We start from the raw sequence: 16,170 nt of genomic DNA, 5'->3' as shown, positions 1-16,170 counted from the left end.
ACATCATTGTTTCTACATTTGGGTCATAAATCAAGTCCATTGGAATTACAGTTTCCTCACTCCTTAAACTCATTACCCTAGTACGATGATTGCACCTCATTAAAGCCTGACCGCATCTAAATATCAAACCAATCGTTATGATAACACCTAAGATACATAGGAGAAACTTCCCAACATCCATTATGACTCCTTGAGCCCAGTCTCCTAAACCGGAGAACCAATTTCGCGGGTTCAACCATGACACCCAACCAGTCAGCTCATTACTCACAGCAGCAAGGGTGAGATTGTGTCTTCTGCGAAATTCCCACTTTAGTTGGAGAATATCGTCCATCTTGTAGGAGGAAACGGAGAAGAATGAGAAGGGGGGAAAAAATAATTTGAGGGAGAGGGGATGGGAAGTTGGAGAAAAACAATAAAAGGGAACAGGGGATCGACAACTGCTTTTGATCTTGTGGTTCTCGATGCTCAGGTGCCGCCTTAGTCCTCCTGGAACAGACACTCTAGTGATACAACCTCTACCGTCTGTTCCTTATCACAGGACTTCTCTGGATCAACGACCTTCTTACAGTGGGACGAATGAACCCAAGTCTCTCTCTCAGCAACCTTCAATGCTGTAGTGCTAGTCAATAAGACCTGGTATGGTCCTTCCCATCTGTCAATAAGGCAACCTGAGCGTAGAAAATTCCGTATCATTACATAATCCCCAGGTTCAATGTCATGACAATTACTATCTGGTAAATCAGGAATCACTAACTTCAGATTATCATTTTGATTCCTTAACTGCTTACTCATGTTAATCAAGTATTTTACAGTCACTTCATTGTTACACTTCAAATCATCCTGAGGGTTAATCATAACATGCGGTTGTCGACCAAACAAGATTTCAAAGGGAGACAGATTAAGAGGGGACCTGGGAGTGGTTCTGATGCTGTACAGTACAATGGGTAAAGCTTCTGGCCATGTCAATCCTGTCTCTGCCATCACTTTACTCAGTTTACTTTTAATAGTGCTGTTCACTCTTTCCACTTTCGCACTCGCCTGTGGACGGTATGGAGTGTGCAGCTTGCTATCAATTCCCATCAATTTACACATTCCTTGAAAGACATCACCTGTAAAATGGGTACCCCTATCACTTTCGATAATTCTAGGGATACCATATCTACATACAAATTCCTGCACAATTTTCTTAGCAGTAAACATAGCGGTATTTGTGGCCGCCGGAAATGCTTCGACCCAATTTGAGAAAACATCTATACAAACAAGTACATATTTCAAATTTCGACAAGGGGGTAATTGAATAAAGTCAATCTGTATTACCTGGAAAGGGCCGCCGGCAGGTGGGATATGGGATGGTTCTGTTGGTATTGTTTTTCCGATGTTCTTTCTCAGACAGGTAAGGCATGACATTGCTCTTTTACTCGCATGAGATGAAAATCCTGGGGCACACCAATATGCTCTTACCAACTTGCACATCCCTTCCCTGCCCAGATGAGTCAGCCCGTGAGCTGCCTCAGCTAAACATGGAAGATATGCTCTGGGGGCCACCGGTTTACCTTGTCCATCCGTCCAGAGTCCTGAGGACTCCTGGCCATATCCCTTTGCCTTCCAGACTGCCTTTTCCTGTGTGGAACACAAATTTTGCATCTCACACAACTTCTGTGTGTTGATAGTATTAAATACCATCAGTTGTGTGGTGTCTTTCTGTCTGGGGGTACCAGCTGCTAATTTAGCCGCTTCGTCTGCTCGGCTGTTACCAAGTGATACTGGGTCTTGGCTATATGTATGTGCTTTACATTTGATAACAGCCACTCTGTCGGGTTCCTGTATCGCTGTTAGAAGCCTTTTTATGTGAGCTGCATGCGCTACCGGTGTACCAGCTGCCGTCATGAAATTTCTGAGGCGCCATAGGGCTCCGAAATCATGGACTACCCCGAATGCGTATCTAGAATCGGTGTAGATATTGGCTGATTTGCCCTTAGCCAATTCACATGCTCTGGTTAGGGCGACCAGTTCAGCAACCTGGGCTGAGTGAGGTGGGCCTAGCGGTTCCGCTTCTATGGTGCCTTGGTCATCTACGACTGCGTATCCAGTACACAAGTCTCCCGAGTCTGACTGTCTATGACAACTACCGTCCGTGTAAAACGTAAGTTCTACATCTTCCAGTGGGTTGTCACTGATGTCAGGCCTTGCGGTAAAATTTTGGGTCAAATATTCCATACAATCATGAGTGTCTTCCTTTGTATTAAATCCTCCTTCCCCACCACTCTCATCCTCCACCCTTTGTGCCTGTCCAGGCACACCTGGGAGATATGTTGCAGGATTTAATGCACTGCATCTCCTTATGGTGATGTTTACGGGGGCCATTAGTGCCAATTCCCATCTTGTAAACCACGCTGATGAGACGTGTCTGGTTTGGGCAGAATTCAACAAGGCTGACACTGCATGTGGTGTATGAATTGTGAGGTTGTGACCTAGCACGACGTCTTCGCTTTTCGTTACTAGCAATGCTATCGCAGCAACGCTTCGCAAGCATGTGGGGAGGGATCGCGCTACCGTATCTAGCTGAGCGCTGTAATATGCTACCGGCCTGCTGGCATCACCGTGCTTTTGGGTTAGTACGCCTGCCGCGCAACCAGCACTTTCTGTTCCGTATAGTTCAAAGGGTTTCCCATAGTCCGGCATACCTAATGCTGGTGCCTGCGTTAGGCACTGTTTAAGTCTCTCAAATGCTGTCTCAGACTCGTCTGTATGCGAAATCCGATCAGGTTTGTTTGATGAGACCATTTCCTGCAAGGGTAACGCTAGGATGGAAAACCCTGGGATCCAGTTACGGCAATACCCACACATTCCTAAAAATGTTCTGATCTGTTGCTGGGTTTGTGGCAGAGTCATGTCTCTAATTGCTTGAATTCTATCAGCGGTCAGGTGTCTCAGTCCTTGTGTTAGACAGTGTCCCAAATATTTTACCTTAGTTTGGCATAATTGCAACTTGTCTTTGGAAACCTTGTGTCCTGTGTCTGAAAGATGAAACAGGAGCTGTTTCGTATCCTTCAGGGATGCCTCCAATGAATCAGAACACAGTAGATCATCCACGTACTGTATTAATACTGATCCACTCACTGGTTGGAAAGACTGTAAACAATCATGCAAAGCCTGAGAAAATATACTTGGACTATCTATGAATCCTTGTGGTAATCGAGTCCATGTGTATTGGACTCCTCTGTATGTGAATGCAAACAAATATTGACTGTCAGGGTGCAGAGGTACCGAAAAGAAAGCGGAGCAGAGGTCAATAACAGTGAAAAATTTCGCAGTGGGAGGATTTGCATTAGGATGACAGCTGGATTTGGCACTACGGGGAACTGACTCTCAACTATTTTGTTAATCCCCCTTAGATCCTGCACTAGCCGGTAACCCCTCCCCCCACTCTTTTTAACAGGGAAGATGGGACTATTGGCAGTGCTGGACGTTCTTACCAGAATGCCCTGTTGTAGCAAGCGCTCTATTACGGGATAAACTCCTAACTCCACCTCTGGCTTCAGAGGGTACTGTGGGATTTTTGGAGCTATCCTACCATCTTTTACTTGTACAACTACCGGAGCTACGTTTGCCATTAATCCAGTGTCCTGTCCATCTTTTGTCCAAAGTGACTCTGGTATCTGAGATGTCATTTCTTCTACTTGGGAGGGAGTCCTATTTGTCATAATGGTATGTGACATTAATTTTGACGGGGAGTCTAACATGTCTCGCACTTCCTGAGCGTGATTCTCAGGTATGTCCAAGAATACACCTTCAGGAGTACAATAAATGACGCACCCCATTTTACACAGTAAGTCTCTTCCCAGGAGATTAGTCGGTGCCGATGCAGCCAGCAAAAAGGAATGCTTGGTATGTAAAGGCCCTATTGTAATCTCGGCTGGTTTGCTAACAGGGTAGTGCTGGACTACTCCCGTTACCCCTATGGCTGGAATTGTCTTACCAGTGGTTCTCATGCCCACTGTCGAATTTATCACTGATTTGGCCGCCCCTGTGTCTACAAGAAAGTTTAATGATTTACCAGCTACATTGATTGCAATTTCTGGTTCACTTCCAAGGCCTGCAATCAATTTTACTGGCTGCAGATTACAGGTATGGCCACACCCCTATTGGGTATGGTGACCTCCCTGAATCCCGCTGGCAGCAACTACTTGTGAGGGAGTTAGCTGGGAACTACCAGAGGTTTGCCAATCTCTGTTTGGGGGGTATCTTTTTGTTTCCCCTGCATGTGGCTCATAACTCCGTTTCTGCGGACCCTGCTCCCAATGTCGTGTGTCGTGTCGTTGTCTAGGGGGTTGATAAGATTTTTGTACATTTCTCGATCTACAGTCTCGTGCAAAGTGTCCCTGTTTGTGACAAAAATAACATGTTACCACATTTGACTTACCCACAGGGTTTGGTGATGTTAACACAGGCTGTTTTGTGGTCAGGGCCTGTATACTTACTGCCATTAACTTATCACTTTGTTGTTCCCTGTGTCTGGTGATGTTCCTATCGTGATCAATAGCAGCCTCTCTCAAAGTAGCCACAGACAGACCTCGCCAACATGGTTGTGTGGTCTGTACCCTAGTTTTTAATGATTCTTTTAAACCATCCATCAGTACCGATACTGCTACTTCTCGATGGTTTATGTTTGTTTTAATGTCCTCTATGCCTGTGTATTTTGCCATTTCTGATAATGCTCTGTGAAAATACTCTGCAGCTGTTTCTGACTCCTTCTGTTTAATGGAGAATATTTTGTTCCATTTAACTACGGCTGGGAAATACTCCTTTAACTGTAAGCTTATTCTTTTTACATTGTCTTTGTTGTACACATCTGTAAGAGGTACATCCTGATCTAATCCACAGTCAGCTAAAAATTGAGTTGCGTCAACATTGGAGGGTAAACATGCTCTTAGCAATATCTGCCAGTCTTTGTTGTTGGGCTCTACAGTGTTACCTAGGTCTCTGATGTATTTTTGGCTGGCAACTAAGTCTTTTCTAGGGTCAGGGAATTCAGACACTATGGTCCTTAATTCCATTCTGGAAAATGGGCTATACATGGCAATGTTCCTCACAGTGGTGACTCCTGATATGTCAGTTTTCCCATTTGGAACAGCTATTACCCTAACAGGATTAACTCTAACAATATCACTCTGTGTGGGTTCTACAGCCTGTGGTGAAATGGCTTCAGCATAGTGTATGGTGCCGTACTTACCTGTAGATACGACCTCACCTATCCCTCCGCTAGGGGCCCTTGTTACTAATCTCGTGGGTGGAGCTGTGCCTACTGTGGTCTCTGCTATGGTGGCTGCTAGAGAGAGCGCTGAAATTGTTGCCGATTCGTCTTCTTGATCACACTCCTGAGGAAAGTTCAAAACAGGGTACAACTTGCACGGGTTAATACTTGCATTGGTTAATTGGTTAACATTATCTTTAACATTTACACAGTTGCTAAGTGTTTGTGTGTTACACCTTAGTGCGTCATTCTCCGCAACCAATTTCTCTCCCGATATATATGGTGGCGGTGGGGCCGTGGCTATCAGTTTTCTGATTGAGCCAGATCCCGCCGCCTGAGCCAATCCTCTCTGTATGTCACCCTCCTGTTGCCACAACTGCAAATAATCATAATGCTTGATTCTTCTCTTTGCTGATTTAATGAGACATATCCTTCTCCTTAAATTCGTTAACACTTCTGTGCTGAAGCTACCTACTCTTGGGAATTTCTCCCCGTCATGTACCGTCATTCTCTCCCATTCATCACATAAAACCTCTGTGTGTGAACCGTATTTTTCACACATCACGTACCTTGCCGACCCAACTGGTCGGTTCACTGAATCAACCCGAACCGAGGTTGATCGCCCCCTACCTGAACAAGTGGCCCCCATAGTTCGAAGGTGTTGCTTTATTCAGCCAACCCTTACGCAAACCAAAATGTTCAAAATAGGCTGACGGTGGCGGTTTACCGAGTACCCCACTCACTCGCCCACGCCGACCAATACGACCTGATCACACCGATATGGTGCTGGCGTACTCGACCCAGGGCCCCTGCGACCTGAACCTCTATTTACTGGAACCTGTGAGGGTGATCCGAAGAACACTTACTCTTTCCAGTAACTATTGGTTGTTGGATAGTTCCTGAGTGAGCAGCGAACTTCCCTTAAAATAAAAAAAAATTACACAAATCACGTTAGAATGTACAAATAGCGTTTATGACCTTCGTACACAAATAGTACCGGTCAGGTTTACTAATGTACACAATTACGTGCGGTACAATCGTTCAGCACATAAGCAACTAATCTTATGTACGGAGCGACCAGTGGAATCGAAAATTGCGGCTGCGAATTCCTTCAGCAAGAGCTTGTATGGCCTATATGGGTGTTGCACCAACCCTTTCTTGGTGTTGTGCCTGTGGACTGTATAGCGGACTTCCTTGTCTGCTGTACCTGAACCTGCTGGTCTGCTATGACCTCCTGGTCTGTTACAGTATGACCTCCTGGTCTGCTACACTCTAATGCTCAAATTGTATGTTTTAACCAGGGATGCCTCCCTAGCCACCATGTACGTCACTTACACGCATGTACCTCACGAGAACTCGACTTTTCTTGTGGTTCAACCTGTAAAATTGTATACAACACACTCACTCACCACATGTACACTTTTGTTTCTATTTCTATTTCTGCGCAGAAATTTCTCTTTAGACCAGATGTGTTACAAATTAGGAGAAGGATCTATTAATTTAAATTTCGAATTTAAAATAAATTTGTGCGATTTATCGCCTGGCGTTATTTACCGCGTGGCGCTACTTATCGCGTTGAGAGGAGAGAAAAAAAACTTGTGATTTGAGTTACGTGGGCGTACCCGTACGCTCCGTTGCGTAATATACGCTGCGTGCGTCGGCTTTTGGTTTGCGTGCACAAATCTCAGTCCTTGTTAGAGACACGTGTACGCAAAATAAAGATCCACCGTAACACAATTTATATGTTTATCAATGTAGATGATCCTTGATCATCTACCGCACACCACACTGACTTCGCCTTGTCTCTCAGGCAGAGCTGTGTGTTTGTCTATACTTTAACTATATTACCTTTACTTTTACACTTTGAAATAGCGGCAAATCTCTCTTAGCACGTTTATCAACTATAAAACTGGCAAACAGGAGAGTGATATACGAAAATACACAAATGAAAAAAAGAAATGCAGATATGCGTGCGTGTGTACGCAAGGCAGAAAAATAAACAGTTTTAAAAGAGACTAGCGTGTTGTTCTTACCTCCGGTTCCCGGATTCCTTCAGCACCCTTTACTAAGAGAAGCAGACGCTTATCCAAACAGCACTACGAGGAATATGATCTCCCGCCCTTTGCTGCTGGATAATGTCTGCTGTAATTACCTAGTGCAGATATGTGAAGGACAGGACGAGCCCGCAATTGTTAAAGCAGAATATTTATCTTATATAATACCCTTTATGAGGTCTAAGAACACTGTACGCTAACTACGTATGAAGTACCGTAAGGGTACGCACGTTGCGTAACAATCGCTTAGCCGTGGTCGAGACGCTCAAGCGTTACGTTCGCTCACGGCCAAGAGATCACTGGCAGGCACGCTATTGGTTGCCGACTACCGTAATGATTCGCTATAGCGATGCGACCGCTCGAGACCACGAGGAGATCACCAGCGGCGCATACGCTCACAATGTAAAACCTTTATATCTAAACCATAAACAGTGTATTATGCAGTAAACCCTTTGTGTAGTGATATGGTGTAAATGCAACACAGTATAACCTTACTAGCTTAAAAGCAGTTTGAGCGTCACCGACGCTCTGAGAATACTTAACTCTATAAGAAATACACAGATACCTGGGCTTAGGGTCCAACGCCTAATATATATATATTTTGAATGATATACTTGCAAAAGAATTAATACAAATACAAATCATACACTACAATATAACATAGACTAACTAACCAGGTAACTACACAGTAAATACAATACAATTAAGTTTAAGAGAAAAATGAGAGAAAGAGAAGAGAGAGAAAGATATGGCCCATAATAACAAGAGAGAAACAGTATGATTACGGAGAAAAACTTACGCACAAAGGAAACGATCGCATGCGCCTCTGGACATCCAGCTCCCGATTTTCAGCAATGATAACCGTTGAAGAGTGAGAGCTGGATGTGATCGGCCTTTCTATTTATGCCCCACACACAATGCAATTCAATGGTCCCTACAATCTCATTGTTCATTGGACACAGGAATTCCTCCTCGCATTATAACAAAAGGTCATAGGTTGATTCATACAGGTGGGCTGTGACTATTTCCAACAGCTCAGGTGGGAGGGAAACTGGGTTTCCCGCCGCATGGGTAATAAAGTGCAAATAAAGTAAATGTTCATAAACTTCTTATGTCCATAACTATTCGCACGAGCGATTGATCTGCTTCAAACCAACACCGGAATATTTCTAATTAAATATTCTTCCGATGGATACTAAACACCACTGTATTACTCCTGTCTGACCCTTCGTATCAAACAAAGAGGGATTTCTCTGTTCACGAACATTCTATATTAACCAAACTTTCAGAATCTATCAAAGGGACCATGATCTACAAAATACATCATATAGTGAAAATATGTAACGATTGAGTCGCACGCTACGATTACATAAACTCTACCGTAAATACGCATACCGTGCGCCTGCGGGTGCCCGCGACTGTGAGTATGCGCACGTACGGGAGAGCGTACGCATGCGCAGCACGGACCTGTGTGAGGTGCAAATATGGTAGTGTGCATAGAGATATTTTTCTGACTTTGACAGGAGGACCGGGAGTTCTCTCATTGGGTGCTGCAGAGTCATCCGCACTCTCCCGCCCGTTTGGGAGCTTTGGTATAATCCCCATGGTCCTTACGGAGTTCCCAGCATCCACTAGGACGTCAGAGAAAATAAGAATTTACTTACCGATAATTCTATTTCTCGTAGTCCGTAGTGGATGCTGGGCGCCCATCCCAAGTGCGGATTGTCTGCAATACTGGTACATAATTATGGTTACCAAAAAAATTCGGGTTATTGCTGTAGTGAGCCATCTTTTCTAGAGGCTCCTCTATTATCATGCTGTTAACTGGGTTCAGATCACAAGTTGTACAGTGTGATTGGTGTGGCTGGTATGAGTCTTACCCGGGATTCAAAATCCTTCCTTATTGTGTACGCTCGTCCGGGCACAGTATCCTAACTGAGGCTTGGAGGAGGGTCATAGGGGGAGGAGCCAGTGCACACCAGGTGATCCTAAAGCTTTCTTTAGATGTGCCCAGACTCCGGCGGAGCCGCTATTCCCCATGGTCCTTACGGAGTTCCCAGCATCCACTACGGACTACGAGAAATAGAATTATCGGTAAGTAAATTCTTATTATAAATGTCATCTGTTATATTTTGTATATATAATGTAATACGGGTATTGTAAATAAGGACTCACAGGCAGGTTTTTCGGTTACAACCACAGTGTCTTTACTGGCATCAGACACTGTAGAACAGCATACTCAGGCTTCGGCCTGGTCACACAGGTACATACAGAAAATAAAGCAACACCAACATAAAAGGTCTTAGCACTTCCCATGCTCAAAAGTCATTCTGCTGCAGTGGCTTGCAGCCACACATGCCATGCTCTCCTGGCACGGCCAATGTCCACAGCCCCTGGCACTATAAACTGAGCCCTGCTCACTGGCCTCTAACAGGCATCAGCGCAATGCATTGTGGGTAAATGGGATTTTTAAACCCCTCTCCTGCACCTGCCCTCCTGCTGTCTCTGAGTGAGCTGGAAAACCTAGACTTCTGTTTCTCCAGCAGCAGCTGTGCCAGTTAGAAAGCCTGGAATTATAAACATCTACTACAGGTGCAGAATGTGCAGGTCTTGTTTTCTTCTTCCTTGGAGGGAGCCGATTCCACCAGAATGTGGGCAGTTGTGGTGAGACACAAGCCCTCCCACCACAATAGTTACTAGCAATTATAGGAAAGAGTTACTGCAGCATATTCTGAAATCTTCGGTCAAATATGTTTTTTGAGGTTTCTTTAAGGTCTACATACAGTCACAAGTAGATATGTAAACTTCTCACGCTTGTCAGACGTGTGCATGTTTGATCAGTGATCACAAGGGATGATTAATAAGTCAAAGTCATCTACAGGTGGCGAGTCGCCTTAACTAGTTTCCTCAAAGTAAATATCTGTTGGTTGCTTTGAACGATGGCAAACTTTTTGCCTGTGTAATTATAGGTCTTCTCAGCCCCCGAGCGCATTCTCTGTATAAATGACAGGTACAACTGCGCCATGCACCATAAAACCCTACTGACTTTCTCCGTCTTCTGATCCTAGGAAAAACATGTAAATCTCACTCACATCGAATCTCGAAAATCAAAGAGAAGAAACTCGGAGTTTGAAATATTCCTGGACTGCGACAGCAACAGGGAACAGCTCAACGAAATCTTCCAGTTGCTCCGGCCGCATGTAAACCTGATCACAATGAACCCGCCGGAAAATTCCTGCGTAGAGGAAAACGGTAAGCTCATTCGTTGTCAGACAGGCGGTATTAAAGTATCGTTCTGCCTCTGCGCACACTCGGGGCGTGATTTTGTAGCGCATGAAGGGAGGGAGATGACGCCAAAATAATTGTGTTTGTTTTGTTATATTTAACCAGATATGGAAAGTGTCCCTTGGTTCCCCAAAAAAATCTCTGATCTGGACCGATGCGCAAACAGGGTCCTTATGTACGGTTCCGACCTGGACGCCGATCACCCTGTAAGTTACGCCAATGTAGCGACTTTTAAATACTTTCAAATAAACTTTTGGCCGCGGCTTTCTAAAATAGTTTTTTCCCTTTGTCCTTAGGGTTTCAAGGATAACGTGTATCGCAAAAGGCGGAAATATTTTGCAGATGTTGCAATGAACTATAAATAGTACGTACAGACTGCGCTAACGTTTCTCTGTATAGAAGGTGAACGATATGTGCGGGGGTCTCAGTGATGTCACTAGCCCCTAGCAGATTTATAGCTTGGGTGCGCGTGAATGTTGCGTCAAATTGCGGAAGGACCCCTTCTACGATGGTGACGTTGTGCCCCTATGGTTGATCATTTGCACCTGTTTTGACGGCTGTGGGTTGGCGTGTCAAGATGCGGAGGAGATTTATCAAAGCTTTGAGAGTGCTAAAGTAGAGAGAGAAAGTACCAGTCAATCAGCTCCTAACTGCCATGTTACATGCTGGGTTTGAAAAGTGACAGTTAGGAGCTGATTGGCTGCTGATTTATCTCTGCAAACTTTACCTTCATCCAATGCTTAGTAAATAGACCCCTTAATTCAGTAATCTCTTCTTTAAACCCCAGTTATAAGACGTAGAGTGTAGGCATGACCCCCGAAACGCGCCCCCCCCCCCTCACTAGGGTTGAAGTACATTGGCCAGCATCTGAGGGCAAGTTGAAGTGAAAAAACAATAGTGTCACAATGGGGCATGATTTGAAGTGCCCACTGGGAGTATGCAATAATAGGTGCCCATAATGTTGTGTGTGTACCGTGGCTAAGAGTTTCAGCAGCCAGGCGGAGGTGGGGAATAGATGTGATAGGAGGGCTACAGGAGAAAGGCAGAAATATAAAGGGGAGAAAAAGAAAAGACAGACGTAACAGGGGCAGAAAAACACACAAGGGTGCAGTACGACATACAGAGAGAGGGGTGCACACATACAGGTAGCTACTGAGTCACAATGGTGGAGAAAGAAGGGCACGCGCACACACATATACCAGTGGGGACACAAGTGCATACACACACACACACACACACACACACACACACACACACACACACACACACACACATACCAGTGGGGAAACAAGTGCGTGCACACACACGAGGAACAGAGTGTGTGTGGGGGGGAGACATGCGCACTGGCATGGGGGGAGGATCAGAGGAGAACCCGGGAGGATGAGAAGGAGGAATGGAGTCAGGTTGGGCACAGAAAGATCTGCATCACCCGTGTAAGCTGAGTGACTACACGCTGCCTCTATATGCTGATACCAAGTTATCAATCAATTGGGCACATAAGAGCCTCCTATGTAAAGGTTTATCAGTGGCGATGTGCCATCCACTGTGTGCCAACCACTGCCGACTCACATCCGAGTGTACAAGGAGATTTATTGCCACATGAATGGGTCTCACTCTGTCCAGTGAATGCCCGACAGCTGCTCTGGTGCCACCCCTAGGTGTTGGGGGGGGGGGGGAAATTACTTGAGAGGTGCCATTCAATGGACTGAGTCACGGGATACAGTTCGGCCACCACCTAAACTTAAGACGGTGATAGATAGATAGATAGATAGTAGTATTATATATATATATATATATATATATATATATATATGACAGGTAGGTGGTGTTGCGGGTTGTCCAGCTGCCTCTGAGCGGGTAACATTCAGCAATTTAGGGATGCCAAAATGAAATTATATCCTGTCCCCCCAACCTATAAACGTTGTCGGGCCCCCGATGCCACCTTACATTTATCAAAGGATACACACAGATCCAGCCTGCCGGCCTTTACATCTCCTCCAGCGTTATACAGAGGGCTTGTAACATTTACACCAGATAGTAGATGGCGCTATTCTCAGATATAAATAAATGCATCACCGGCCGCTTGCACCGAAACGAGAAACAGCGGACATATTGCGATACCAGAGAATATTATTACCAGGGATTATAAGGGTTAATGTACAAGAACCTGCAGGGATGTTATATCACAGTATAGTAACTGCAGAACGATCTCTCCTAGTGGGGATCCCATTCCTCGCATAGAATTTACAGAAGAGGAGATAAAAACGTGGGGCAAAGTCTTCAGAGAACTCAACAAGTTATACCCCACACACGCCTGCCGGGAGCACCTCAAGAACCTGCCGCTGCTGAGCAAACACTGCGGCTACCGGGAGGACAACATCCCCCAACTGGAGGACGTCTCCCGCTTTCTCAAAGGTAAGAGGCAGCTGTGCCGCAGCGCTGTGTATTACTGCATGTCGCGGATTGCCGTTACGGTGTATGTTCTCTGCGTTACAGATACACAGGCTTACTCAGGTCACTTGCAGCACCATCGGCCGGCTGCGTGACCCGTGATGAGATCATGCAAGCCGACCGCCGCAGCTCCGACCAAGAGTCCAGGAAATCTCTGTCTTCCGACGTAGAGCCTGGCCTCGGCACTCGCTGAAAACGGAGACGACACGCCTCCGTTTTGTTGCAGAGGCGGTCGCTGGGTGGGAGGGGGCTGGCTTGGTAGCATTTGGGCGCCGTTTAGGGGGCACGGTCCGGGCAGTGCAGGCATGCCCGGACTGTTGGGGGGATGGGCCACGGCGGCTGCGTGACGTCACTTGCAGCCGCTGCGACCCGGTCAGCAACGAGTAGTTCCCTGCCAGCACGCAGGTGCTGCGCCAGCTAGGAGCTACTCCTGAAATACAAAAGCTGTTGTACTTGTGCAACAATGCAGGGACTGACATGCCGGGTGGGCAAGCCCTGTGCTGGGCGTCCTCCCGCATGTCAGTGTGCCTGATCGTAGCTGTGCTACATTTAGCACAACCGCGATCAGTTCTGAATTACCCCCTTTGTGCTATGTGCCTGAGATCCTTTGGGATCTGAATTATGGCCCTCATTCCGAGTTGTTCACTCGGTAATTTTCCTCGCATTGCAGCGATTTTCCGCTAATTGCGCATGCGCAATGTTCGCACTGCGACTGCGCCAAGTAAATTTGCTATGCAGTTAAGTATTTTACTCACGGCATTACAAGGTTTTTTCTTCGTTCTGGAGATCGGAGTGTGATTGACAGGAAGTGGGTGTTTCTGTGCGGAAACTGGCCGTTTTATGGGAGTGTGTGAAAAAACGCTGCCGTTTCTGGGAAAAACGCGGGAGTGGCTGGAGAAACGGAGGAGTGTCTGGGCGAACGCTGGGTGTGTTTGTGACGTCAAACCAGGAACGACAAGCACTGAACTGATTGCACTGGAAGAGTAAGTCTCGAGCTACTCAGAAACTGCACAGAGATGTCTTTTCGCTATATTGCGAATCTTTCGTTCACAATTTGGATAAGCTAAGATTCACTCCCAGAGGGCGGCGGCTTAGCGTGTGCAATACTGCTAAAAGCAGCTTGCGAGCTAACGACTCGGAATGACCACCTATGCCCTGTATTTTGTGTTTATCTGGTGTCATACTGCCCCCTAGTGTACTGAGAACTCGCATACACTAGGAACATCACATTTTCCATATTTGCTTTTGCATTGCTTATGATTTTAACACATACTGTATAGTATCTTGCTACTTCTATAACATTATATACAGTATATATATCTTATATGAAGTCAGAAGGATAGGCAGCAAGACGTGCCTGTCTGCGGAGTATGACTACTGGTTGGGGAAGGAAGGACCTCTCCTGCAGTGGGTTTGGGAGCTTGCACTCAGGGGCTGGTACAGAGAATTGCCTGTAGCAGATATACATGTCCCTGGTTGTTTTCTACCTCAGCGTGTGGTGCGACCTACCCAGGGTCCCCAGCGAGGAGGGTCAGGTATACGCACGTCTCTCTATTGCACAGTAATTCCGTCTGTCTAACTCATGGCCTGATTTAGAGTTGGACCCAATATGGATTTTTGAGCAGTTGAGCAATTATCGTCTGACTGCGCATGTGTCTAAGTCACACTGCGAATTTGCTGCGTCTCTGTGCACAGCCGCTGGGACTCGCAACGTCGCCGGTGGGCGTCCTAATACAAATCCGGGCGCAGTGACATATGCATATCCGCGCAGTCGCTGCGTACACATTCTCAGCGGCATTAGTGTACCTCTCTGAATGAGGCCTGAGCGGAGTAAAGATTCATCTGAAGATCTGCCGTTTGTTGTCCGTCACTGATTGACTATTGTGTGTATATCGCTTCCAGAACACTCCGGATTTACAATCCGCCCTGTTGCCGGGTACTTGTCTCCCAGAGATTTCTTGGCCGGTTTAGCGTTTCGGGTCTTCCACTGCACCCAGTATGTCAGACACAGCTCGGACCCCTTGTACACCCCAGAACCGTGAGTATTTCTGCTCCTCATATATTTCCCTCTGATATACTCCCCCAAGCGGCTCACACTAGGCCGGGTATAACCCCTCCCATAGGTGAATTTATTGTCCATCATTATCTTGTTTTATAAGTCACCACCATGTGTCCGTAGCGCTGTACAGGGAGAATTACACTAATTCACAAATATTTAAATGTAAAAAGCCTCAAACAGACTAGAACAGCACAAATGGTGTAAATGAAATAGTGACGTATTTAGACAACTCAGTGAGTGACAGTTTAAAACAGTGCGAGGACAGGGACAGAGCAAGGGGAGGACAGCCGTAGAATTGGGGGGAGGGGGGTTAAAAAAAAAGACAGAAATTATCAGTTTATTATATAATATAATTAGGTCAAAACCGTTCAGCGCAAGACAGATATAATGACTGTCAGGGGAAGAGTGGCGAGCGCATGTGGGAGTGTAGACTGAGATGAGGTCACAGATGTGGGAGGGAGAGGAGCGATGAAGTGCCTTGGATGTTAGGGCGAGGGTCTTATACTGGATTCTGTAGAGGAAGCGGAGCCAGTGAAAGTGTTGTAGGATAGAAGAGGTCAAATCAGAGCAATGAGGCAGGAAGATGAGACGAGCAGCAACACCGAGGGGACGGAGGAAAGACCAGAGAGCAGGGGGTTGCAATAGTCCAGGCGGGAAATGACAAGGTCATGAATAAGAGGCTTTAGAGCCTCATGAGTGAGGAAGGGACTTATTCTAGAGATGGTGCAAAAGTTAAGCGATAGATAGATTTTAGAAACAAAGGCAAAATGGCCCCACTTCCTTATTATGTCATATTTAATGAGGATCAGGATCTGAGTTCCTGCTGAAAAATAGCACTATATATATATATATATATATATATATATATATATATATATATATATATATATATAATATTACTATCATCCTTTATTCACATGGCGCCACATGGGATCTGCAGCGCCCAGTTACAGAGTACATGGACAAATAAGCAAAACAAGAAAACAATGACTGACCGTTGTAGACGATATAGGACAAGCAGAGGGTATATACATATAGCTGCGTCAGCAGACGACACCAAAATAAGT

The 16,170-nt window shown here is 45.7% G+C and overlaps 1 protein-coding gene across 1 annotated transcript in view; it reads left to right on the top strand.

The window, feature by feature from the left end:
• TPH1 (tryptophan hydroxylase 1) overlaps nt 1-16,170 on the top strand; it is a 42,184-nt gene that overhangs the window by 19,894 nt on the left and 6,120 nt on the right. The window contains exons 3-7 of the mRNA XM_063946334.1: nt 10,377-10,560; nt 10,699-10,799; nt 10,890-10,957; nt 12,812-13,008; nt 14,947-15,082. Coding sequence (XP_063802404.1) covers nt 10,377-10,560; nt 10,699-10,799; nt 10,890-10,957; nt 12,812-13,008; nt 14,947-15,082 — 686 coding nt within the window. The remainder of the gene's footprint in view (nt 1-10,376; nt 10,561-10,698; nt 10,800-10,889; nt 10,958-12,811; nt 13,009-14,946; nt 15,083-16,170) is intronic.

This window comes from Pseudophryne corroboree, chromosome 11 (genome assembly GCF_028390025.1).
Source record: "Pseudophryne corroboree isolate aPseCor3 chromosome 11, aPseCor3.hap2, whole genome shotgun sequence".
NCBI classification, from domain to species: domain Eukaryota; kingdom Metazoa; phylum Chordata; class Amphibia; order Anura; family Myobatrachidae; genus Pseudophryne; species Pseudophryne corroboree.
The sequence above is the reverse complement of the archived record's forward strand: the minus strand, read 5'-3'. Positions and strand labels throughout refer to the sequence as shown.